This window comes from Rhinoraja longicauda, chromosome 4, assembly GCF_053455715.1.
Source record: "Rhinoraja longicauda isolate Sanriku21f chromosome 4, sRhiLon1.1, whole genome shotgun sequence".
Taxonomy (NCBI): Eukaryota; Metazoa; Chordata; class Chondrichthyes; order Rajiformes; family Arhynchobatidae; genus Rhinoraja; species Rhinoraja longicauda.
In genome coordinates, this window is record NC_135956.1 from 42,855,294 (window position 1) to 42,881,670 (window position 26,377).

Consider the following 26,377-nt stretch of genomic DNA (forward strand, 5'->3'; position numbering starts at 1 on the left):
CTGTGACCTGTAAGGTAGCACAGGAATCGGTACAAGCATTTAACCATTCACGCACAGTCTCTATCAACAGTTTGGCTGAGGAAACCAAATGTAACATTCCCAGGTTTGCTGGCAGGAAACTGTAGGAATGAGAGTGGTGATGAGGATACTAAGAGGCTTCAAGGAGATTTAGACAATCGGCGTAAGTAGGAAACATTTCCTCTCTTCTTCCATTTTGGTTGCATGGTGAAGAGTGTGGCCAATGGGGGAACCACAGTACCTTCCACAAGTGGGTAAAAGGTGTCTAAGTGGGGGGCAGGCAGGTGGTGGGATAGTGAGGTGGCATGCTCCTTCCACCTGTCATACTGGGCCTTGTATAGATTCCAGATTCTCAATACTATCTCAAAAACTACATTCGTAATCCCAGAGGTCATGAATCAGTAATTGTCGGAGACAGCAGGGATGATGCATTTCTTTGTGTTGGATTCGAGCACATGTGCGACCCTTTCCTTTTATCGACGTGGTAATGTCTTCCCGTGACAGATCTTGGAATAGTGTGGTTTGGAAACCTGGTATTGAACATGTGAACCACATAGATTTCTGAACGTGTAGCGAATCAAGGATTGGTGATGGGGTGGGAAAATTATGATTAGAGGAAGGGGACTTGAGGAAGCTGTTTTTCACCCAGAAGATGATTGAAATCTAGAACATACTTCCCAAGAGGAGTGGTGGAATGGTTACTTTAACACTTAAGAAATATTTGGATGAGCACATGAAATGCATGGCATAGATGTCAAAGGCTAAGTGCTGGAAAATGTAGTTAGAGTAGTTAGATATCTGAGGACCAACATGGTCATGGTAGCCAGAAGGGCTAGTTTCAATCCTTGTAGCATCTCCTCACACTGGAAGACCAGCAAATTTCAGGCAGACCAAAGCTCATCTTGCATTGAATTAATGGTCTTGTAGCAGCTGTCATTGTCTCAACGTGTCCTGAGATCAGCCAGGCAGGGCACAGAGTCCTGTGTTGCACAGCTACAGGGAACAAAACCTAGAGAAACATTGCTGTATATCGATCCAGACCTTTTTGCCAAAAACATTCCAGAAGGAGTAGGACAACAGTTTTGTTCCCAACACGGTGACCAAGGGCAACAGTGGTGGTGTTGAGATTCAGGCAGTTTGTGATTACTCGGTCCGCCCACTACCGGCTAAGTGAAGTCTTGTGCTTGTTTGAAAGTTTGAGCCTCCAGATATTCTGCCCAATGATTTGACACTCTGTTTAGGGAACCAGCGACAAAGGTTATCAATATCATCACTTTCTCCACAGGGTTTCTATGCAGGGTGTTCCTCTGTCCAATCTCCTCTGGGGGGGGGGGGAGTAAGGTGGCACATTGAAAACACTGAGGGTGCTCAGAACGTCTGCATTTAGTGACACCATGTTTGTGCCCCTAGGGTTCATGTACAGTTTGATGTAGACACGCGCAAAGGTAATCTTTGAGATAGGGAACATTAGGACGCATTTAATCCCGCTTTAACTTTACGTTTCTACGAACACTCGAGTTTTGGTTTTAAAACTAACGCACTCACCTTAAAGTAGGCAAACTGGAGAAACTTGTAGACCTCACGTTTATCAAATTCCTCCAGCGTCTCCTTGCTGGGCTGGGTCTGGCGGAAGGCGGGCAGGCCCTGCTTGCATCTCTTCAGGCACTGGGCTCTGATCATGATGTTGCTGAAGAGCTGCAGCTCGGCGAAGCGGCCGAAGTGGTCACTGTCCTGGGACCGTACCGTGCTGCAATTGAGGTTGCAGAAGGCCTCGCTGTCCCGGAGCAGGCGGTTCAACCTCAGGCTCATCTCCAGGTAGTCCACGCACTCCTGCCAGTTCTCCGCCGTGTACTGGTCCAGCGCATGTCTGTACGCCGATTCCAGCGGCATCAGCTCTTCCCGCGGGTAGCTGCGGAAACTGTACTTCTCGTACTGTGCGAGCCCGGCGCCGCAGCACAGCAACACCAGCAGGGGCAGGGACAACTGGGGCAGGGACAACTGGGGCAAGGACAACTGGGGCAAGGACAACTGGGGCAAGGACAACTGGGGCAAGGACAACTGGGCGGCCTGCGACATACTGACCGCTCCCCCGACCCGTCTCCGAGTGATCCCTGGTTCTCTGATCTATCCCCGATCCACCTCCTATCGATCTCTGACCCGCCGCTGATTGATCCCCACCCTGCCGCAAGATCACTGATTTACAGCCGCTGGATCTCCACTGGCTCACTGCCCCAGCGCGGCAGATCCCTTTGGATTACTGTTGCAGGATTTACCCTGCTCCAGGTCCTGGATCTCCTCTGGATCTCCGCTGGCTCACTGCCCCAGCGCGGCAGATTGGATTACTGTTGCCTCTGGATCTCCACTGGCTCACTGCCCCAGCGCGGCAGATTGGATTACTGTTGCAGGATTTCCCCTGCTCCAGGCCCTGGATCTCCACTGCCTTCTGTCCTACCCCGCCAGCCGTGCGGGATAATCGACATCCCACGCACTCAATCAGCGCAAAAGCCGCCGAGTTTGCCCACCCCATTGGACGGCCGACGGTCCCCCCGCCCCCGAGGAGCCCCCTCCCCCGTCCCCGTCCCCGCCCCGCGTCCACGTCGCCAGCGAGGGTCTGGTTGGGGCTGGGCCGGGTCGGATGGGAGTAATGATGGGCGACGGGCTGAAGCTGGTGTTGGTGATCGCGTTGCTGGTCAGGGTTGCGGCGAAGGCGCCGCCGGTGCCGCTGGATGATGTGGTGGTGGAGAAGCGGTTCGAGCCGCGGGAGTGCGTGCGGGCGGTGGAGGCGGGGGATTTCGTCCGCTATCATTACTTGGGCACTCTGGCCGGCGGCCGGCGCTTCGACTCCAGGTACCGCTCGCCTGGAGCCACGGAAATCCCGTCTGTGGAGATTGTGGGTCCGGGCAGATCACTTGGCTGGGGTGGGCGAGGAGATTCTCGGGCACAAACCTTGTGCGAATCCCGGCCCCGTCTCACCCTCTGCATTAAGTTGTGGAACTGTGATTGAAGGGATCGCGGGTATATAATAGTGTCCATGTGGCAGTGTGCATTTATTAGAGGGGCGGGAGCAGAATGTGTAGTCTGTGGGGGTGGGGGCTGCTTTTGTTGTTAGTAGTATGGTTTTCTGCAATTCCTTGTTATTTGTCCCATTTACCAAAAGCCGGACAGATCGATTCCCGTTATTTACCCACCCTCATTTGTAAAGTGATGGACAATATTCGTAGTATAATGAAGTGTTAATAACTCACCCATAACCTGTCTAGTTTGCGTTTCGCCAGAACCACTCGACTCCAGACATCACAGCCAGTTCAAACATGTTCCAAAGATCTGAATTCCAGAGGTGAGGCGAGAGAGACTGCTCTTGGCGTCAGGGCAACATTCCACTGAGGGAGATTTCAAGGAGCCCTGGTAAAACCAAAATCAATGGGTGTCAAAGGGAAGATATCCCAATGGCCAGAGTCACATCTAACACAAAGGAAGATGATTGTTGGAAGTTGATCATTCCAATCCCATACATCATTGCAAGAGATCAATGAGGCTGCATCCAAGGTCCAACCATCTTCAGCTGCATCAATGGACTTCCTTCTATCATTATCCATTATACATATTTCCATACAATATAATCCATTGAGTACATGACAATTTCCAGTGCAATCACACCTATCCCATTCCCTCACTCGTTTTCCTTTAACCCTATTTTCTCCGCCTGTCCACATTGGTATCAGCACGCATCTATACCAGAGGCAATTTAAATTATCGACCTGCACATCATTGGGAAGTGGGTGGCAATCAAGGCACCCGCAGATGAGGGTACCCACGTGGTCACAGGGAGAATATAAACCCCATGCAGACAGCACTAGAAGGTTGCACAATGTTCAATTCCATTCACAACTCGAGCATTGAAGCTGATTGTGCCTGCATGCACCAAGATCCAAACAACCTTGAACAAAACCAACATGGGCTGATAACTAGCAAGTAACATTTGCCTCATGTCCAACAGAGATCCTAACACCTAACTTTGAAATTCAACAGTATTACCTTCATTGTGCACCCATCAGCAATATACTGGAGGTTATGATTGATTAGAAACTCAATTGGATTAGTTACATATACACAGTGCCAACTAGAGCAAGCTAGAGCTGTTGTCCTGCAGCAAGTGAAACCTGACACTCAACTAGGAAAATGGACAAAGGAGAGCCAGTGAATGTAGTGTATCTGGACTTTCAGAAAGTCTTTGATAAGGTCCCACATAGGAGATTAGTGGGCAAAATTAGAGCACATGGTATTGGGAGTAGGTTTATGACATGGATAGAAAATTGGTTGGCAGACAGGAAACAAAGAGTAGCGATTAACGGGTCCCTTTTAGAATGGCAGGCAGTGACTAGTGGGGTACCGCAAGGCTCGGTGCTGGGACCGCAGCTATTTATAATATACATTAATTATTTAGATGAAGGGATTAAAAGTAACATTAGCAAATTTGCAGATAACACAAAGCTGGGAGGCAGTGTGAACTGTGAGGAGGATGCTATGAGGATGCAGGATGACTTGGACAGGTTGGGTGAGTGGGCAGATGCATGGCAGATGCAGTTTAATGTGGATAAATGAGAGGTTATCCACTTTGGTGGCAAGAACAGGAAGGCAGATTATTATCTGAATCGTGTCAAGTTAGGCAAAGGGGAAGTACAACGAGATCTGGGTGTCCTTACACATCAATCACTGAAAGTAAGCACTGAAAGTAAGGAACAACAGGCAGTGAAGAAAGCTAATGGCATGTTGGCCTTCCTAACAAGAGGAATTGAGTGTAGGAGCGAAGAGGTCCTTCTGCAGTTGTACAGGGCTCTGGTGAGACCACACCTGGAGTATTGTGTGCAGTTTTGGTCTCCAAATTTGAGGAAGGATATTATTGCTATTGAGGGAGTGCAGCGTAGGTTCACGAGGTTAATTCCCGGGATGGCGGGACTGTCATATGTTGAAAGAATGGAGCAACTCGGCTTGAAAACACTGGAATTTCAAAGGATGTGAGGGAATCTTATTGAAACATATAAGATTATTAAGGGATTGGACATGCTAGAGAAAAGAAACATGGTCCCGATGTTGAGGGAGTCCAGAACCAGTGTCCTCCGTTTAAGAATAAGGGGTAGGCCATTTGGAACGGAGATGAGGAAAAACCTTTTCACCCAGAGAGTTGTGAATCTGTGGAATTCTCTGCTTCAAAAGGCAGTGGAGGCCGATTCTCTGGATGCTTTCAAGAGAGTTAGATAGAGTTCTTAAAGATAGCGGAGTCGAGGGATATGGGGAGAAGGAGGAATGGGGTACTGATTGTGGATGACAGCCATGATTACAATGAATGGCTGTGCTGGCTTGAAGGGCCGAATGGCCTACTCCTGCAGCGATTGTCTATTGGCACTATTATTAGGAGGTGAGTGGAATTGCTTGCTTGAATAAAGATCAGCTCTCCAATAACCTGATGGCATCAAGGACATTTGCCTGAAATGCTATTTCGCACTCTATGCAAACTTTCAGTGTGGCTGAGGTGTGTACAGTCTACTAAATACACTACAAGTCATTGAAACATCCTTGCCAGCTACCTCCAAAGCAAATGTCTACCACCACTTGCAGGTCTACCACCCTCAGTCTGAAGAAGGGTCTCGACCTGAAACATCACCCAGTCCTTCTCTCCTGAGATGCTGCCTGACCTGCTGAGTTACTCCAGCATTTTGTGAAATAAATACCTTCAATTTGTACCAGCATCTGCAGTTATTATCCTACACCACTTGCAGGTTCCTCAGTCAGTCACGAATCATTCTGACTTGGAAATATATCACCAGTTCTTCTTCATCTCTGGTCTAAGTCCTTAAATTTTTTCTCATCAGCAATGTGGGTGCACCTTCATCTAAAATCCTGCACCATCATATTTTCAAGGGCAATAAGGGAAGCACAATAACCATCCAGTGTCGAGAGTGAAATATTTATGCTGTAAGGTTACTGACTTTTCACTCTTAATGCATTGTTAGTTTTTTGCTTTCACTCTGCGCATGTTTAAGATTCTTTGCACTCTGTCTTGGAGTTATGTTGGATGCTTCCCTAATTCTGTCTCTCTTTCAGTTATGATCGAAGTTCCACTCATGATGTGTTTGTGGGGAAAGGCCGACTCATTGCTGGGATGGATAAAGCTCTGATCGGGATGTGTGTGAATGAAAGACGCTTCATAAAGGTGCCACCTCAACTGGCCTATGGCAAAGATGGATTGTGTAAGTATTTTTGCCATTTTACAGTTATTTTAACTGTAATAACAAATTGCAGAAGACCTTACTTTGGATCTCTTGCTTTGGTTCATGGAAGGCTATTTGAACATATCTTACCATTCAGCCGGGTTATCTGCACCTGCCGCTGCCTCCAGAGTTCTTGAATAATTAATGAAGATCTACAGATCTCATTTCTATGATTTTAAATTCCTTGCCTAGATTCTTCCTCCCACCCCAACCCCCGTCCACCCCCATTAACCTTCTACACTGAGAAATGCAAATAGTATTTCCATGCCCTTTTCAATGTAACCTTCTAAGTGCTGGTATCATTCTGGCAATTCTATAGCACATACCCTGCAAAACTGGCATCTCCTTCAGTAGGAGCATGTCAGGACTAACCCTATTATTTGTGACACGCAGCTGATACGATTCCACCCGATGCCACCCTGTTCTTTGATGTGTTGATGCTTGATATCTGGAACCCTGAAGATAAGGTGAAGATTGACGTGCAATACAAACCGGAGAACTGCAGTCGCCTGGTGCAGGTGTCTGATTTTGTCCGCTACCACTACAACGGAACCCTTCTTGATGGCACTCTCTTTGATTCCAGGTACTAACTCATGTGGCATCCGTTGCTGCAGCAGGCCTCATGCTGCTGTTATTAATCTTTGAGCTGCTGACTTGTTGGAGCTGCCTTTGTTGCGTTTGGTCCACGTCCTCACATCCAGGTCTTGTCTTTGTAGCCACACTCGCCAGCAGACCTTTGACACCTACATTGGAATCGGCTGGCTGATTCCAGGCATGGATGAAGGGCTGTTGGGCATGTGCATGGGGGAGAGAAGGACCATCACCGTCCCCCCTTTCCTGGGCTATGGAGATCAAGGAGATGGTAAGCCCACTAATGGCCTCAGGCAATGACAAACCCACTGCATGAAATTCAATGTACATCAGCTTGGACAAGTCTCTGAATTCAACTTCCCTGTTGTGGTGGAGATGATGACCGTACTCAGAAATGTTCATAGTGTGTTGAATAGATATATTAACAACAAGCAATACCGTAGCAACATTAATGCAGCCAAATAACGTCATTCACTTTATGTGGCATTATCAAACCAAAATCGACAGCGGGTCACTTTGGAAACTTTGGGACAAATGGACACAATTTTTCTTGACTTGAGAAAGCAAGAGGGGCAAAGGTTTAGAGAGAGATCCTAGTGCTTGAGGCCCAGGCGGTAAAGAGACAACATCCAATGAGAGAGTTAATACATTTGGTGAAGAGAAGGTGGGGTGAGGGCAGGATTGGAAGGGGGATGAGGGCTAGAAGTGGTTACAGAGATAGGGAGTGGTATTGTGACTGGAGGAGGATTAACGAGGTATGGAAGGGTGTCGGGACCAGACAGGGTTACAGGCATAGGGAGGGATGTAGGCCAGAAGAGTTACAAAGGGAGGGGTGTAGGGTCTGGAGGGTGTTACAGAAATATTGAGGGGTGTAGGGGCTGTAGGGGGGTTACAGAATATGGAGGGGTGTAGCGGCTGGAGGGCATTACAGAAACATTGAGGGGTGTAGGGGCTGTAGGTGGTCAAGATGAGAGGGAGAGACTAGAGCATTTTGGACCTTTGTAAAAACCAAGATAAATTGGTAGTGCTGGGTGAGGAAGAATTTTAGGGAGAGCTAACTGCCGCCACCTTCCATGTGAACTGAATTTAGTGTTGAATTGTTTATTAAATAGACTTTGCATTTTTTAACAGATTTACATTATCAGGACTGGTGTAAATTTGAGGGAGGAAGCTGTGTTTGCTTTGGTATTTGGTTGTTGCTGGTTTATTTGTACCTCCTTGTAAATTTGTTCTCTACTTTTAATATAACAGGAAAGGATATTCCTCCCCAAGCTACTCTAATCTTCCGGGTGAATTTGATTGATTTCCACAATCCAAAAGACAGCGTAGCCATTGAGCAGGAATTTGTGCCCAATCCCTGCCCCAGGAAGACTAAGGCAGGAGACTTTGTGAGATATCACTACAATGGCACCCTTATGGATGGCACTTTGTTTGATTCCAGGTAATGTTTAAACATGTTTCAGCATCTCACTGTTGTTCTGGTATCCAGATGAAGTGGGCCTGGTGAAGGTCACATGTTGCGAGTTTGAGAAGATGCATCTTCTGCCCAAGTCAGTGTTGAGTAACTGGCTTGGCCCGTCCCATGGGCCAACTTGCTCAGCTTCCCACTGGAGCCCCGGGTTGCTGGTAATAATACTTGACTTGAATCTGCCAAGGTGGAAGATTAGAATCAGGTCAGCTGCAATCTGAAATCGAGAGGCTCCCCATGTGGACCAGTTGCGAGTGGGGGGTTGGGGGGGAGATGTAATATCAGATTTGTCTAGTGGCGAGAAGTACAGATATGGACTGGTGGAGTGGGTTACGGATGTTTACTGGTGAGAATGGTTTACAAGTGTAGGGATGTGGGGGTGGTTTGCAGGTGGTTTGGCGCGGGTGTCAGATGTGGTTGACTGGGATTGAGAGGTGGATCTGTGGGAGGTACAGATGTGGACCGGTGGCAAACAGGTGAGGTGTTGTAACAGATGTGGAATTGTGGGGATATATATGTGGTCCAGTGCGGTGGGATTGCAAGGGTGGAACCGAGGGAATGTGTACGGATGTGGTTTAAGGAAGGAGGGTTGAAGTGTAAAAATGTGAGCCATCTGGGGAAACATGGATGCGAAGGTGGGGCATGGGAAAGGGTACAAATGTGGATGGGGAAGGATGCGGACGAGGGATGGGGAAGGACGCGGACCAGAGGTGGGAGAGTATTACAAGTGTGGAAAACAAATGTGGACTTGGGAGGGTTTGGTACAGAAGAAATAGGGTACAGAAGTGGTCTGAATGGAATGGAGCAGTTCAGATGTGGTGGGGCAGGTGTGGGAACAAATGTGGACCAAGGTGGGAGTGGCTACAGATTCAGACTAGATAGGGGGATGGGTACAAATGTGGTCCAATATGGATACCCGTTCCCATCCAATTGTCCCCTTAAGACCTTGCTGGCCAACATTATCCGGTTCTTTTCCAGTTATTCCCGGAATCGTACTTACAACACCTACATCGGGATGGGCCAGGTGATTGCTGGAATGGAAGAAGGGTTGCTGGATGTGTGTATTGGAGAGTGGAGGACCATTGTAATTCCTCCTCACCTGGGGTATGGTGAAGAGGGTATAAGTAAGTACAATTTAGAAATGGGTGCATGTAAAATTTGTTAAACCTTTTCATTTCATGCAAGTTAATAATTGGTCTTGGCCAGGTTTTGACCTTATTTAAAGTTGTTTATTTTCCTGCTATTATGGTGACCCCTTAAATGGGTGTCACTTTACTGATCTAGTATCATAGTATCATGCAACGCAGCAAAGGGTCCTCCTCATCCATGTTGAATGTGGTGCCACCTGGACTGGTTTACTGTGAGCAGTATAACTTGGGTGTCTTGGCTGCACACAATCCATTACAAACACATGTGTTGAATGAGTAGAGTCTGACATCATGAATTGACCGTCCTGATTATATTACCATCCTGCTTTTCTGCCAGAGATTCCATTTTATTTCTTCGGAAGAGATAATAGCCTAGAAATTCATATGCCTATCAAACAAACAGCTGTGATGTTAAAAGTTGGGTTAATCCAGAGAAGAACAATTTCATTGAATTGTGGAGCTCAGACAGCCTTTTGGTCCACCTTGTTCATGCCGACTGTGATGCCTATCTATGCTGATCCCATTTGCGTGCATTAGGCCCATAACACTCTACATCTTTCCCATCCAAGTTATGTGTTACAAACACATATTAAAAGCTGTAATTGTATTTGCCTCCACACCCTCTTCGGACAGCTTGTCCACGATCCTCTGTATGCAAAACATACCTTGAAGATGTCCTTTAAATCTCTCTCCTCTCACTTTAAACCTGTGTATTTAATTTCTAGGCTCTCCTATTCTAGGGAAAAGGCTCAGACTATCTATCGTCAGTATGCCCCTCATAATTTTATAAACCTCAAGCGTCACCAGAAGAGAAACTCACACTGTGCACAATTTGTTAGAAATTTGTTCGAACGATCCATCACCATCTTCAGTAGGGAACAGCTTCTTCCTCACTGCTGTTCATCTCCTGACCAATCACCTCTTTCATACTCCCTAACCAAGGGAATGCCATATGCTCTTATTCTTAGTTCTATCTCATTGTTTATTCATTTAGTTTTATTTTGTGATTGTATTACAATCTTTGCACCATTCTGATGGTTTCCATTCATTATTGTATTGTTGTATCTATCATTACCACGTATACTTTATTCTGTGAACATTATGCAAACAAAATAGTTCATTGCGTCCTGGTGTTCGACAATAAACTAATCTGGATCTGATGATGCGGAGTGGCAGGTCTTCCATCCTATCGGATGTTACTACTATTAATATCCCAACACAATTATACGCCAACCTTTTGGAGTCTTGCAGAGTAGTAAAAACATTTTCCAGTGAACCCAATGTGTTTAAATGGAGAGCAAGAAATAAGTTTAAAAGGAGAGCAGTAAACAGACAACAGTGATCCATGATCAGATTTCTGAAAGATTAGATACTGGGTTATCGGAGTTTTTCCATATTTATGTCTGAATAACATAGATAGTGTTACTTCTGTAACTTCCACTGTCCTAGGAACACCAGATCTTTCCAAGATTTCACGAGGTTCACCACTGGGAACAAATGAAGGCCCTTATTAAACCCAACAGAACTGGTTATGATGTGAATAGGCTTGCACAGAAACTTGTGATGAGAGATTTCTTCTCGACCATTGACTGGTGTCACTCTGATCCCCTGTTACCCTTATATAATAGGTGGAAGTATCCCTGGCTCTGCTGTCCTTGTCTTTCATATCCATTTGATCGACGCCCACAACCCATCCGATAAAATCGAGATCCAAACCAACCATAAGCCCAGCAACTGTACTGCCCGAAGCAAGAAAGGAGATTACATCAAGTATCATTTTAACGCCACACTAATGGATGGGACACGGTTAGATTCAACGTAAGTATTGCTGTTCCTTTGAAAACGGTTGGCAGGGAGACTGTGTGGTCTTGCACCAACCAGTCACAGTGCTAAAGCTAAGTCCTGGACTTAGTAAAAAGCCGCACTAAATCAAAACCTGCCCTGACAAAGGATCATTAGCATTTTCTGCTTTTATTTCAAATTTCTAGCAGCTACAATTCTTGATTTTCATTTAAAATGTGATTGAGTGGTGGAGAAAATAATCACAACAGCTATCAGGATGTCGCCCCTTCTGTGCTCTGGACGAGGAGGAGAAGCTTTGCAGCAGAACGATGGGCGGTATGGTGGGGCAGCGGTAGAGTTGTTGCCTTACAGCACTTGCAGCGCCAGAGACCCGGGTTTGATCCCGACTACGGGTGCTGTCTGTACGGAGTTTGTACGTTCTCCCCATGCCTGCGTGGGTTTTCTCCAAGATCTTTGATTTACTCACACACTACAAAGACATACAGGTTAATTGGCTACTTTGTATAGGTGAAAATTGTTCCTAGTGTGCGTTGATAGTGCTAATGTGCAGGGATTGCTGGTCGGTGTGGACTCGGTGGGCAGAAGGGCCTGTTTCCGCATTGTATCTCTAAACTAAACAAAAATAAACTAAGCAGGATTATACAGAGCAGTGCTGAACCCCACAATATCCTAGTCTTGTAGAGGGCGCAGCCTTCATGTACAGGATGATACCTCGACTCCAAGACCCAGTATTAAAGCAAATATTTCACAAACTAAGTTTGTTTCCCCAGGAATGTAGCTGGCTGGGGTGATTTGGTTACTACAGTGAGGAGCTGAGAGTGTGAACGCAGTTGAGGTTTTACTGCTGGTCAGAGACCAGGTTTCCTGGTGAACTTTGGAATTTATTGTCACGTTTACCAAGATACAGTGAAATACCTTTTCACTGGAGTGGAAACACTCCTACATGTGGGTGGTAAATAGAGCTCTCCTCCACCATCAGCAACTGTCAGGTAGATTGTTACTTTAAATCCAGATTGATAGATTTTTGACAGTCATAGATTCTGAGATATTGGAAAATGACCGTAAAATAAAGGTCAAAATAAAAACTGCAGATGCTGGAAATCTGGAACGAAAAGAGAAAATGCTGGAAACACTCAGAAGCTCGGGCAGCATCTCTGGATGGAGAAAGAGGGTTAATGTTTCGGAGCTGAAAGCCTGCAACAAAACAGGGACGGAGGAAGAACTAATTATTTTCAGTGGCAGAGAAGTGCAGGATGGATTGGTGGAACAAAGGGTGTTTAATGGGTGTTTCTGCAGGGTGCAGAACAATGAACTTGATTGGCTGCCCAGTGCCTGAGGCAGTGTCAGGGAGAAGGTTAGCATGAACCTGACGGAGGGGCAGGTCTTACCAACACAGAATCTGCAGAAATAGGACTGTGATTTGAGGGAACGCAAAGGCCTGCCCTGGTGTGATATGACTCAGCGGTTGATTCAAGGAGATGGGCTCTGGATCATCTGGATTACTCGTTGATTTTTGGTTCTGTGGCGTGTTCCCCTTCCCCCTCCGAACCGTCTCCGCCTCAGGGCTTCATTCTGCTGATGTGGAAGCTCAGAAATCTGGTGACATTTAAAAACAGATGTTCTCGCACCAGGTCCAAGATGTGGGCGTGTGCTCCGCCTCCAGAATGTTAACCCTATATGTGTATTGCAACACCAGTCCTGGATTAACAGACACGGTCCACGATGGTGAGTACAGGGGGGAGGGATCTGCGGTGCTGAAACAAGAGGAGGGAGGGCGTACCCGGTACCTGTCGTAAGAGACTGTGGAAGGAGGTGGGTGGTGCCTCCAGTGCCGGATGGGAGGTTCCCGGTATCGCGGGGTCTGTGGGGAGAGCACGCGCGGTTTGTGTCCGCAGTGCTGGGTGGAGGTGGAGGTGGGGGTGTCCGCGGGATGGGAACTCCTGGTACCTGGGACTCTGAGGGCAGTGGCATGTTTTTGTTCTGGAGCAGCTCACTTCATGGTTTCCCAGTCTCTGGGTCGAGACATTTGGGAGATTGGCCCTTTCATTTTTCTCTCTCACCCTTTTCTCTTACACCCTCTCTCTCTTTTTCTCTCTTTCTTCCAATGTTCTCTCCCTCTCCTCTTTTTCCTTCCCTTCAGCCTTTCTATCCCTCTGTCCCTTTCTCCCTCTGTATCCCTTTGCATGCTACGAGGGAGAGTAATTAAACCTGAAGTCCGGCAGTAACTGTGGGAAGTTTATGTTGCAGCTGTTTACCTGGTGTGTGGTGAGGGTATTAGAAGCAGTGACTGATATTGCTGGCTAACTAAATTCAGCTGTTCAGTCTATTTCTGTTTCTCTGCCGCCAATCTTCAGAGGGATGTGCAGAGATAATGTGATAGCCTGAAGGTTGACACAGACTTGGTGGGCTGAAGGGCCTGCTGTGTTCTCTCCCTCAGAAGGCAGTGGAGGTCAATTCTCCGAATGCATTCAAGAGAGAGCTGGATAGAGCTCTTAAGGATAGCGGAGTCAGGGGGTATGGGGAGAAGGCAGGAACGGGGTACTGATTAAGAATGTTCAGCCATAATCACATTGAATGGCGGTTCTGGCTCGAAGGGCCGAATGACCTCCTCCTGCACCTATTGTCTATTGTTCTACCACGCTATGATTCTATGGGTAGTTGCCATTTATGTAAGCCAATTTCTTTCAGACACAACCATGGAAGAACGTACAACATTGTCCTGGGATCTGGTCAAGTGGTCATTGGGATGGACATGGCTCTCACAGACATGTGCGTTGAAGAGAGACGGACTATCGTAATCCCACCTCACTTGGGCTATGGAGAGAGAGGGGTTGGTATGTAACAAGTTACTGCTACGGTTTAGTCTCAGACCCTTCAATGTGAGAACAGACACCACAAAAATAATAAAAGACCCATCCCACCCCGGCCACCGTCTGTTTGTTCTTCTGCCCTCGGGTCGACGTTTCAGGTCGATCAAATCCCGAACAAACAGACTCAAGAACAGTTTTTACCCCAGGGCCATACGAGAACTGAACACTACTTTCTGCACTGGGTCACACTGTTAAAACTTTTGTATTTAATACATTTGTATTTATTTGTTTTGCATTTATTGCATATATGTTTTACTTTTCGTGTTACGCACTGTCAGGATTGCTATTTTTAATTTCGTTGTACCTGTTGCAACGAAAATAAAGGTTTTATTATTATTAAATAATGATTAACTTGATCTTTGGTTGTAAACATGATCAAAACCAAGCAAATCTCAGGCGTGATTGACGTTATTTGTGACATGCATTGTTCAAATTTGCCCAGTCACTCTCCTGATTAATAGTGGTCTCTGTGAAAACGAATAGCACAACCCATGCATTACAGCATGGGGGGCCACTTGGCCCTTCGAAGAGTAATATATCGGATGCGAACTCTCCTGATAGGTTGTCACCTCATCAGTCTCAATCCCTGTAGTATTTTCTCCAACAGCTTATTCTATTAACCTACTGAATGTGTCAATTGCATCCCAGGTCAGTTACTGAAATTGTCATGATTTATGGTATAAATATGATTATTACATAGGTCACATTGAGCAGGAATGTTCCATGCGACAATGTACTGACACATCAGAGAACAAATTTCTGGATGTTACCAGTAAGTGCTCAGCGTTGGAGAGGATGTGATGTGAGATGCCTTATATTGTTGAGATTAAAGTGTACGTTACCAGGAGTGGCTACAGCATGGGTGTTTGATTGTTGGCGTGGACTTTATAGGCTGAAGTGCCAGTTTCTATGTTGTTTGACTTTCTCTTGTCTTCTGTCCTACAGTGGGAGAGGTACCTGGCAGTGCGGTGCTTATTTTTGACGTGGAACTGATGGAGCTGGTGGCAGGACTCCCGGAGGGTTACATGTTTGTTTGGAACAAAGAGGTGTCACCAGACATCTTCCTGGAGATAGACAAGGATGAAAACAAGGAAGTCAGTCCAGAGGAGGTAAAATTAACACTAGTTCAATGGAGCAGCAGCGTAAAGATGGGGGATATGTGTGGGGAGCATTTAGGGGGGTCGTAAAGATGGGGATAGGATGGGGAGGGTGGGTAGAGGAATAATGGGTTGTAGATGGGGAGGTGTACGGAAAGGGTGTGGATTGGGTAAAGATGGGGTAGGATGACGGATGAGTGAGGGGATATGGTAGACATTAGGTGATGGAGGGTTGGGGACATGTATGGGGATAGGGTGGGATTTGGGTAGAAGAGCAACAGAGTGGTGGTTGCGTAGAAGAGGAAAGAGAGGGTTGGGTTGAATTTAATGCAGTGGAAATGCTTGCTTAAGATTGTGAGGATTTGGTCTGGCGTTCGTGTTGTGTGAGTTTTGCATTGGTGTCGCCACTCTCAGTCTGCCGTGTAACGTTGCCAGTTTGAGAGAGCGGAGGCTCATGTCTGGGAATGCTGTGCTTCATCCCATTCCCCAATATATGTACAAAGAGTTTGCTATGTAATGAGGTGAAAGCGGCACGAGGCAGACAGGGATCTTGGGACTTTCTTGAAACTCTGGCTCATTGTCAACCTCCACATTCTGCCTAATTCTCAAATCCTGGGTGTCCTATAAATTATCAACCTCAACCTCAAATGTATTAATGACCAGCATCCACAATTCCAAGAATTTGCGATGCAAAGATTAAAGAAGCGTCTCGCGATCTGCCCTCATGGTTGGACTCTAGTTTGACTTGTAAACGCTTACCTGAGACTTGGACTGCTTGGCACCTGCCCCTGTAGGAACAAGTCAACCAACATCAGTGCAAGACAGTCGAGCTCCAGAGGAGGAAATTACTTTAACAATGTCCATGTGCTTGCTGAAGCTCAGTTAATGAAGTTTGAATATGTTTATACATTCTCATCTTAGCCAAGATATGCCTTGGTATCAGTTCAAGTAGTCGTGCATTATTTACTTTGTTAAAACAAACTAACGATATTCTCAAAACTATGTCAGTAGAAGTGGTTTAGATTCAGTCTGCATTTGTGTCCTTTTTTATTAATTTATTTACATGCTAAATTCTGTGTTTACTAAGGAGCTGTAGCAGTAATTTGCCGTGAAATACTTGCCCTATTGACACCCAGTGTTGGCAGTAAATGAAAGCTGTCCACAGTGTACAGGGTATATCGTTTAGTGCAAGATAAAGTCTGATTAAAGGTAGTTCAAATGTCTCCAGAGGTAGATGGGAGGTCAGGACCCTAGCTAGTGAGAGGACGGTTCAGTTGCCTGATAACAGCTGAGAAGAAACTGTCCCAGAATCTGCATTTTCAAAATATGTACATCATACTTCAGAGGAGAAGAGGGAGTGACTGGGGTGAGACTGGACGTTGATTATGCTGGTGGCCTTGCCAAGGCAGTGTGAAGTGTAGATAGAGTCCATGGAAGAGAGGTTGGTTTGTGTGAAGGTCTGGGCTACTTGCTCAACTCTGCAAATTCTTGGAGTCTTGCATGGAGCTATTCCCAAACCATGCTCTGATGCATCCTGATAAAATGCTTTTTTTTGGTGCATCTGTAGAAGCTGCTGAGGGTTGTTGGGGTCATGCCGAACTTTTTAAGCCTTCCAGGGAAGTAGAGGCGTTGGTGTGCTATCTTATCCATTGCTTATCCATTGCTTCAATGTGGCTAGTCCAGTAAACATTGCTGGTGTTATTTATTCCTGGGAACTTGAAGCTACTTCGGCACCATATGTGTACGTGTGTGTACTGCTTCGGTTCCTGAAGTCGATCACTATCTCCTTTCTCTTGCTAACATTGAGGGAAAGTTGCTGTTTTGGCACCAGGTTGCGAGGTTCAAAATTCCTGTACTCCGTCTCATCATTAATGTAAATGTCATGATGAATGTCTGCTGCCTCTGCTCCACATAGGGAAAGGGTTATAACGATTGCTTATCAGGATGGGGATCTGTCTTCAAACTGCCACAACTGGTCTGACCTGCTGTATTTCCTGCATTTTCAGATTTTATTCTAGATTTCTAGTGCCTGCAATATTTTGCTTTGGGAAGGAGTTATTTCTCATTTTGCTCTGTGCCAGCAGCAATGGTAGAGAGACATTGCATTGATCTAAGTCCCCTATCATGTGACGATATCTCAAATCATACATATATCATCATCCCTTCCTCATCCCTGGGTCTAAATCCATCATGACCTGGAGGAGAACAGGACATTCTGGAAATGAATTGTATATTCAGCTCGACGTGCTTACTTTGGACAAATGCAACCAGACCTGCTGAGTATTTCTAGCATTTTCTGATTTGATTTCAGATGGCCAGCATCTGATTTTTGATTTATTTTCTCAAGGTCTTGGAATGGGAATTGAACCTAGGAGCTCCTGAGGAGAAGGATTGACTGTATCAGATTGAGTCCCAAATAACATAAGCTCCTGCACATTCTCCAGCCTAAGAAGCTGTTTGTCCAATTTTGGACTTCCCTCTAACATCCTTTTTTGCTTTTTGTTGCAGTTCTCCAAATATATCCTGGCCCAAGTGGACAGCGGTCAGGGGAAATTGGCTCCTGGCTTCTCTCCAGACACAATCATCGAGAACATGTTCTCCAACCAGGACCGGAATGGGGATGGCAAGATTACAGATGATGAATTCAGGCTGAAGGATCAGGATAATTCCCAACACGACGAGCTGTAACACCAAGGTTGCACATCTGTGCTGCTAATGAGTTTGAGTTCTCTATCATGTGTTCTATTCCACAGTGTAGGATATTGGTATTGGTTTATTATTGGGATAACAATTATCTCAAAACACCAATTCTCAATTGCCCATCTATGACTGAATGAGATACGTGTTCACACAATTCTTGAGAACAGTTGATTCCAAGAGCACATCTCTCTTTTATAGTGTTTTTCTTTCCACATTTATTTTAGTCATATTTGAGGAAATTAAACTCCTTCCCCTCTCCTGTCCCCTCATGTTATACACTCCAGATTTGTCTTTCTTGAAATCTAAATTCAATACATTAATATCAACATCCATCAGTCTTATGATCCAAAAAACTGAAGAATGTTACAATATGCAAGTGAATATCTTTTACCTTTTATATTCTAGGTAATTCGGTCTGTTTAGAATGTTATGAACTGAAGATGCAAAAGCATTACCCAGTGCCTTATTTGCGCTTCACCCTTTTTTGAAAGGCGAGAGGATGTGAATGAAACAAACAGAGTTCCTGCTATGCATGTGGCATTTGTTCCAAGCAACTTATGGGGTTGTGTTCACCTTGTTAACATTTAATGGAAGAGAACGATAGTTCACATTTGTTGCAGGGGGAACCCGTTTAAAAAAAATATGCAAATGATCAAGATCTGGGGGAGAAGAAATAAAATACAGAAAATGTTGGAAAAACAGCAGGTCAGGCAGTGTGTGTGGAAAAAGAAAATCAGTTTGATTACCTTGAAGGATCATCAATCCAAACCTTTATAATTCTCTTTTTCTCTACATGCTGCCCGATCTGCTGAACATTTGCACAATTTTCTATTTTTATTTCAGATTTCAAACACCTGCAGTATCTTGCTTTTAAAGAGGAAACTGTTTGGTTGATATTGGTCTATTTATAACATGTTTCCTAATGTCTTTTACATTTTCTTTCTGCTCTGACCAGATTTTAGAGAGAAAGGTAATATAAAGAATAGTTTTAGAAACAAAGACACAAAGTCTTACGAAGCTAAATACCATAGGTGCCCACTTTTGTATTGTTGGTTTTGGCACTTGGTAAGTTGAACATTGTGTAAGATGAGACATGGTGCTCATTGGACAACTGTACAAACACCATGGTCAGCACAGTCTACTTTGGTGTTGTGATTTGGTTTATCACAAACCATCTTTTTACCGGGCAATGTTTTTACTTCTAATGGGACTGGTGTGAAATAAAAATGGGGAAATGAAAGGAATACTGGCGCTGTTATATAATCATTTCATGAACAAGCACTTGCTTGCCCTGTTGTGACAATGCTTGCAAAAGATCTGTTGAGCCCAATTCCACTTCCAGCTCTTGGTCTGTAGCCTTGAGTATAAGGATACCACTAATGTTGCCTGTACTTTTAAAATGGAGAGTTTATACCTTGAAAACCCCCCCAAAATAGCTTGGATTTTTAAAAAACTTGTTTCTCCACCTCCCTCCCTCCCCACCCCATCCTCCTTTTCCTTGAACCCTACTCAGATGCATACCCATTTCTCCTTTTCCCCTTCCACCTACATTCCTTTCTTTAGATTCACATTTCATGCCCCTTCAATCCTTTTCTAACACTTGTCTTTTTATCTCTGACTTTTGTCCAGTGATCTGTCAATCAAATACCCACCTCGCCTACATCCACCTATCACTTGCTAGGATAGACACAAAAAGTTAGAGTAACTCAGCAGGTCAGACAGCAACTCTGGAGAAAAGGAATAGGTGACATTTCAGGTTGAGACCCTTCTTCAGATTGAGAGTCAGGGGAAAGGGTAATGAGAGGTATAGACAGTGTTATAGAGAGATACAGAACAAATGAATGAAAGATATTCAAAAAAGTAACACTGATAAAGGAAACAGGCCATTGTTAGCCGTGGGATAGGTGTAAACATGTTGCAGACAATTAGACTCAACAAGACGACTTTGAAGCTAGTACAGCTTAGGTGAGGGGAGGGATGGAGAAAGGGGATGCAAGGGTTACTTGAAGTTAGAGAAATATTGCTGGGTTGTAAGCTGCTCACGCAAAATATGAGGTGCTGTTCCTCCAATTTGTGCTTGGCCTCACTCTGACAATGGAGGAGGCCCAGGACAGAAAGGTCAGCATGGGAATGGGTCCCTAGACAGTCGAGGGAGGAGGTATAGGGGCAGGTGTTGCATCGCTTGTAGTTGCAGGGGAAGGTACCGGGAGGTGATGTTTTGGGTGAGAAGGGGCGTGTTAACCAGGGAGTTGCAGAGAGAACAGTCTCTGCAGAAGGCGGAAAGGGGGTGGAGATGAGAATATGCGACTAGTGGTGGGATGCTGTTGGAAGTGGCGAAAATGTCGGAGGATTATATGTTGAATGCGACGGCTGTTGGGGTGAAAGATAAGGACTTGGGGACTCTTCCTGTTGCAACTGGGGAAGAAACATAGAAACATAGAAAATAGGTGCAGGAGTAGGCCATTCGGCCCTTTGAGCCTGCACCGCCATTCAATATGATCATGGCTGATCATCCAGCTCAGTAGCCTGTACCTGCCTTCTCTCCATTCCCCCTGATCCCTTTAGCAAAAAGGGCCACATCTAACTCCCTCTTAAATATAGCCAATGAACTGGCCTCAACTACCTTCTGTGGCAGAGAATTCCACAGACTCACCACTCTCTGTGTGAAGAAATGTTTTCTCATCTCGGTCCTAAAAGACTTCCCCCTTATCCTTAAGCTGTGACCCCTGGTTCTGGACTCCCCCAACATCGGGAACAATCTTCCCGCATCTAGCCTCTCCAACCCCTTAAGAATTTTATATGTTTCTATAAGATCCCCCCTCAGTCTTCTAAATTCCAGCGAGTACAAGCCCAGTCTATCCAGTCTTTCCTCATATGAAAGTCCCGCCATCCCAGGGATCAATCTGGTGAACCTTCTCTGTACTCCCTCTAAGGCAAGAACGTCTTTCCTCAGGTTAGGAGACCAAAACTGCACACAATACTCCAGGTGCGGTCTCACCAAGGCCCTGTACAACTGCAGCAGAACCTCCCTGCTCTAAAACTCAAATCCTCTTGCTATGAATGCCAACATACCATTCGCTTTCTTCACTGCCTGCTGCACCTGCATGCTTGCTTTCAATGACTGGTGCACCATGACACCCAGGTCACGCTGCATCTCCCCTTCTCCCAATCGGTCACCATTCAGGTAATACTCTGCTTTCCTGTTCTTGCCACCAAAGTGGATAACCTCACATTTATCCACATAATATTGCATCTGCCATGCATTTGCCCACTCGCCTAATCTATCCAAGTCACTCTGCAGCCTCCTAGCATCCTCCTCGCAGCTAACACTGCCACCCAGCTTCGTGTCATCCGCAAACTTAGAGATGTTGCATTCAATTCCCTCGTCCAAATCATTAATATACACTGAAAATAACTGGGGTCCCAGCACTGAGCCTTGCGGTACCCCACTAGTCACTGCCTGCCATTCCAAAAAGGACCCGTTTATTCCTACTCTTTGCTTCCTGTCCGCCAACCAATTTTCTATCCACCTCAACACTGAACCCTCAATACCGTGTGCCAACACTGAACCCTCAATACCGTGAAGGGAGGAGCAACAGCAGAGCAGCAGGGTTCTGAGGAGACATGTCTTCTTTCGTGTCCATCTATGTTTCAAATGTTCAGTCAGGCTCTTGCACAGTGGAAAGCCTTCTCGTTTGCCACCGGTAGATCTTCCAGGCAGCATTGTTCACCAAGAAGTGGGCATCTCAGAAGGTGTGGCATGGATTGTAAAGATATTCCACATTGTGTGTCTGCCGTATCTGCCTAGCCCCATTTGCTCATATTGGTCTTGCTTCAGCCCATCCCTGTACGAAGCTTATTGAGGGACTTCCAGGTCTTCCAGTCACACCTGTGACCAGGTGGTAGCTGTTCCTTGGTTGGGATTGACAGCTTTTTGTGGTGGTGGTTTTCACTGCGTTTCTTTTCCCACAATGCTAGTCTGGTTGCTTGCGGAGGCTGACATTGGCTCGACTGTGTGAAGGAAGCTCTTCCTTGACTTCAGGCGGTTTGGGGCTGGGTGATGGGAGTAACAGGAATGGTGGGTGTCCCCAACTTGCCTACTACGTTCAGTTCTACCGGCAAATGATCTGCGGATTCCTGGTGGAGCAATACCAGCCAAGACATGCAAGCTTTCCACATCTGTTGGTTTTAGGCAGTCAGTGATGCTTCTGCAGCTGTCATTAAGGGCGGCATCAACTTTCTTCGCATGGGATGATCTCTCCCAAACAGGACAAGCATACCCAGCAGCAGAGTAGCACAGCGCAAGAGCAGGTGACCGCAGCGTGGATGCATTGGTACCCCACGACGAGTTTGCCAGCTTGCGTAGGAGGTTGTTCCTCGTCCTCACTTTGCCCTTTACCGTTTCGATTCGTTTCTTGAAGGAAAAGGTTTGGTCCAGAGTGACCCCAAGATAACCAGGGTAGTCAGTGTCTCGAAGGGACACCATTCCATGTTATGGACAGCTTCCAGCTTCGCGTTTACGAAGGTGGAACAGGCTAACTTGGGTCTTAGCAGGGTTTGCCTTCAGTTGATTGTCCTTATAGTAGTTTATCAAGTTGTCTAAGGATGATGAGAGAGTAGCTTCTACCTCATTTATGTGAGTGCTCTGGGCTGCTATTCCAAGGTCGTCAGTGTAAATGAAGCTTCTCGTCCCTGGGAACACGGGCAGATTATTAGTGTATACATTGAACAGCACCGGAGCAAGGACACTGCCCTAATGTAGGCCATTCTTTTGTTTCTTCCATCTGCTGTGTTTACCATTTAGCTCAACATAGAAGCATCTGTTTTCCAGTAACAGTTGAATCAGTTTGGTCAAGTGGAAGTCCTCTGTCATGTCATGGAGCTTGTTGAGGAGCAGCCGGTGGTTCACAGTGTCGTAGGCAGCTGTCAGATCAACAAAGACGACGCCAGTTGATTCATTCCTCTCAAAGCCGTCCTCAATGTGCTGAGTTAGATTGAGCACTTGGCTGGTACACGATCTCCCAGGCAGGAAGCCAGCTTGCTCTGGTATAAGGTGTTGTTCTGTGATTGGGCCTAGCCTGTTCAAGATGAGGCGCTCAAAGAGCTTGAAGAGATGGCATAGTAGGGAGATCGGCCTGTAGCTTTTTGCTTCTTTAAGGTCCTTCCCTGGCTGAAGGATAGCGATTGCATGAGCTTTCCACCATATTTTAGGTAGGTGGGAGAGGGTTACACAATTGTTGAACAGCAAGAGGAGCCACTCTTGTGTAATCTGCCCAAAATGTTTGATCTCTTCCGTGCGAATGTCATCAAGGTTTTAAGGGAATCGATTGCTGTCTGGAGTTCTTTGCTGTTAAAGTGCTAGGTTGACTCTTTATTACCCTGATCCCATGGACTCCATTTGTGGGGCTTCTTGTGTGATGGTTTGCCATTCAGAAGCAGCTGGTGATCTGCTGTAACGTTGGAGTGCAGCGTTGCCTTCTGGGGGTCATTGTTGAGCTTCTTGATGGTTGACCCAGCTCTCTTACTGTTGTGTGTCATATCAACACTCAATAATTTCTTACCAGGGTTTCCTTCGTTCCTCTGATATTGCTGCCATGAGCATCTGCCCTGTGTTCATAGTCTCTTCTGAGAAGGGATCTTCCTCGTACAATTTTGAGTACTTCTCGTACAATGGGGCACTGTCAGCTGAGATTCCAGGTATATGGTACTCCTTACATCCGTGTGGAATATACTTTCTAGAAATGTCTTGCACTGTTTTGATAAACTGATCGTAGTTTGCTGGGACTGGCACGACAGATAGGGTTTTGTCCAGATTGCTGGCAAACTGCTCCCAATCAGCTTTTTGAAAGTTGAAACGCCATCTTAGGGGAACTCTCTGAGGCAGCAGTAACTCTCTGAGACAGCAGCAGTAATGCCACTGATGATTGGTCTGTGTTGTGAGTGTGGTATTGGCTCTAAGACTATTTTTTTGCTTTGACATGTTAATCAATCCATTTGTCCCTTCCTACCCAAACCACCCCATCCCATCCCCAGGCACTTTCCCCTGCAACTGCAGGAGATGCAACACCTGTCCCTTTACCTCCCCCCTCGACTCCATCCAAGGACCCAAAGTCTTTCCAGATGAGACAGAGGTTCAGCTGCACCTCCTCCAACCTCATCTATTGTATCCGCTGCTCTAGATGTCAACTTCTCTACATCGGCGAGACCAAACGCAGGCTCAGCGATCGTTTCGCTCAACAGCTTCGCTCAGTCAGCCTTAACCAACATGGTTTCCTGGTGGCTGAGCACTTCAACTCCCCCTCCCATTCCCAGTCTGACCTTTCTGTCATGTGCCTCCTCCAGTGCCATAGTGAGGCCCACCAGAAATTGAAGGAACAGCACCTCATATTTTGCTTGGGCAGCTTACAGCCCAGTGGTATGAACATTGACTTCTCTAACTTTAGATAATCCCTCTGTCCCTCTCTTCCCCTCCCCCTTCCCAGTTCTCCCACTGTCTTCCTGTCTCCACCTATATCCTTTCTTTGTCCCCTGACATCAGTCTGAAGAAGGGTCTCGACCCAAAACGTCACTCATTCCCTCTCCTAGATGCTGCCTGACCTGGCTGAGTTACCCCAGCATTTTGGGATACCTTTGATTTGTAAAGGCCAAGTCTGGTTTATAGTTTTTCTTCCATCGGCAGCTATTGAAGGAAACAGTTCAGCCAGTTTTCTCATCCAGTCACTAAATTTCCCAAGCCACAACTTATGCCAGCTGGTTGACATTTCATATAAAATACATCAATTGGTAGTCATTTCAAAAAGTGTAAGTCTAAATCCATAGGAGTAGGAAAAAAACTGCAGAAGCTGGTTAAAATTGAAGGTAGACACAAAATGCTGGAGTTACTCAGCTGGTCAGGCAGCATCTCGGTTCTCGCAAGGACCCAAACAGTCTTTCCAGGTGAGGCAGAGGTTCACCTATACCTCCTCCAACCTCACAAGAAGGATCCTGATCCAAAATGTCACCGGTCCATTTCCCTCCACAGATCCTTCCTGACCCACCGAGTTCCTCCAGCTGCCTTTATTTTTGCTCTGGATTCCAGCATCTTTTGTGCCTTCATTAAGGTATATTCATATTGGTGATTTAAATATAAATTCGTTTCAGCCTCCATCTCACAATACAAGGAATTTGTCAGCACCAAGAGGTTCAGAAAAAAACTAGAAATCTGATGGCGTGGAAGAATTTATTGGAGTCCAAGAACAACGTTAAGAAAGTAGCTATATTAAAAAAACATTCCTCTAATTTAATGTGTCATACAATTGCTTTTTATCTACATCATTTGCTTTAAAGTAAACATTTAACAATGCCCAATAGTAAACACAAGGAGTGGCCAAATAAACATGTATCCTCAGAATTATCTACAACTGCAAAATGATTTAAAAAATTTAAAACATCCTAATGCTGAGCATTCAGACAGAACACTTGTGATAGTTATATGTAGGTAATTTAGAATTCAGTAAGCCAAGTGCAGAATACACAAACCTCATTAATGTATACTGCAATATCATTAATGGAAATGTTTTAAAATATTATGGACAGAATTTAAACTAAGGTTTCTGGAGGTAGTCTAAATCTGTGAAACAGACCTGTAGTTGACCTGGTTCAAAGTGGACAGTGGAGTAAAGAACTACTAAAAGTCTCTTCATTCATTGGAAGGTCAAATTCATTTGCCATGTTCAAATGTTAAAAAAAACATACTTTCTTCGGTTCGTTGAAGAACAGCATTTTCAATAAATTGGCTGACAATTAACCAAAGAAAGGTAGAGGAGTATTTTGGTTCCGAGCTCTCTTGGCCTGGGTGCCTCTGTTCTCCAATCACAGGATCTTCTGAAGGATAGCGTTGACCAGATCCAATGTTTCCTCTCCCACAAGTACTATATCATAAGAGTCCATGTACTTTTCTAAACGTTCTTCCACCTAAACACATTGAAAAATAAGTCAAGTTTAGAGATATTAAGGTGTTATTGTGTGACATAGTGAGGTATGAATGACATACTAAAGTAGCAACGCTGGGCCATTTGCAATGATAGCCAGATCTTTAACAAAAGAAATTGGCTTTGTACAGTTTCTTGTAATGGTCCAATAGCACATGACATAGAGAAAACAAAGTGCTGGAGATACTCAGTGGGTCAGGCAGCATATGTGGAGGGAATGGACAGACATTGTTCTGGTCGGGTCCTTTATTCTGACTCAAAAGGGTCCTAACCCAAAATGCCAAAAGGGTCTTGACCTGAAACAAAATGTTTCCAGCTATTCAGTCCACGGATTCCAGACAGCACTCTGGAAATACATTGCAAATTCCATATTTTCAATTTTAAGCTGGTATTGTTGGAAACCTCCTTACAATCTGAAGAATGGTCCCGACATGAAACATCAC

The 26,377-nt window shown here is 45.5% G+C and overlaps 3 protein-coding genes across 5 annotated transcripts in view; 1 reads left to right on the top strand and 2 right to left on the bottom strand.

Annotated features, from left to right (window-relative positions):
• crtap (cartilage associated protein) overlaps positions 1-2,479 on the bottom strand; it is a 29,673-nt gene extending 27,194 nt beyond the window's left edge. Inside the window, exon 1 of the mRNA XM_078397600.1 lies at positions 1,564-2,479. Within this exon, the coding sequence (XP_078253726.1) occupies positions 1,564-2,094 (531 nt within the window). The 5' untranslated portion in view covers positions 2,095-2,479. The remainder of the gene's footprint in view (positions 1-1,563) is intronic.
• fkbp9 (FKBP prolyl isomerase 9) lies at positions 2,434-25,214 on the top strand. 2 transcript variants are annotated; one of them, XM_078397599.1, is made up of 11 exons: positions 2,434-2,865; positions 6,121-6,266; positions 6,681-6,870; positions 7,004-7,149; positions 8,130-8,319; positions 9,325-9,470; positions 11,123-11,312; positions 13,986-14,131; positions 15,113-15,276; positions 17,773-17,959; positions 25,105-25,214. In XM_078397599.1, the coding sequence occupies exons 1-10, from the start codon at positions 2,654-2,656 to the stop codon at positions 17,950-17,952; spliced, it is 1,710 nt and encodes a 569-aa protein (XP_078253725.1). In that variant the 5' UTR covers positions 2,434-2,653; the 3' UTR covers positions 17,953-17,959; positions 25,105-25,214. The 2 variants fall into 2 exon arrangements, with proteins under 2 accessions (XP_078253725.1, XP_078253724.1); XM_078397598.1 differs by lacking the exon at positions 25,105-25,214 and having other exon boundaries at positions 2,435-2,865; positions 17,773-19,199.
• nt5c3a (5'-nucleotidase, cytosolic IIIA) overlaps positions 25,155-26,377 on the bottom strand; it is a 33,012-nt gene continuing 31,789 nt past the window's right edge. For both annotated transcript variants that reach the window (XM_078397601.1, XM_078397602.1), the window contains one exon: positions 25,155-25,917. In XM_078397601.1, coding sequence (XP_078253727.1) covers positions 25,816-25,917 — 102 coding nt within the window. In that variant the 3' untranslated portion in view covers positions 25,155-25,815. The remainder of the gene's footprint in view (positions 25,918-26,377) is intronic.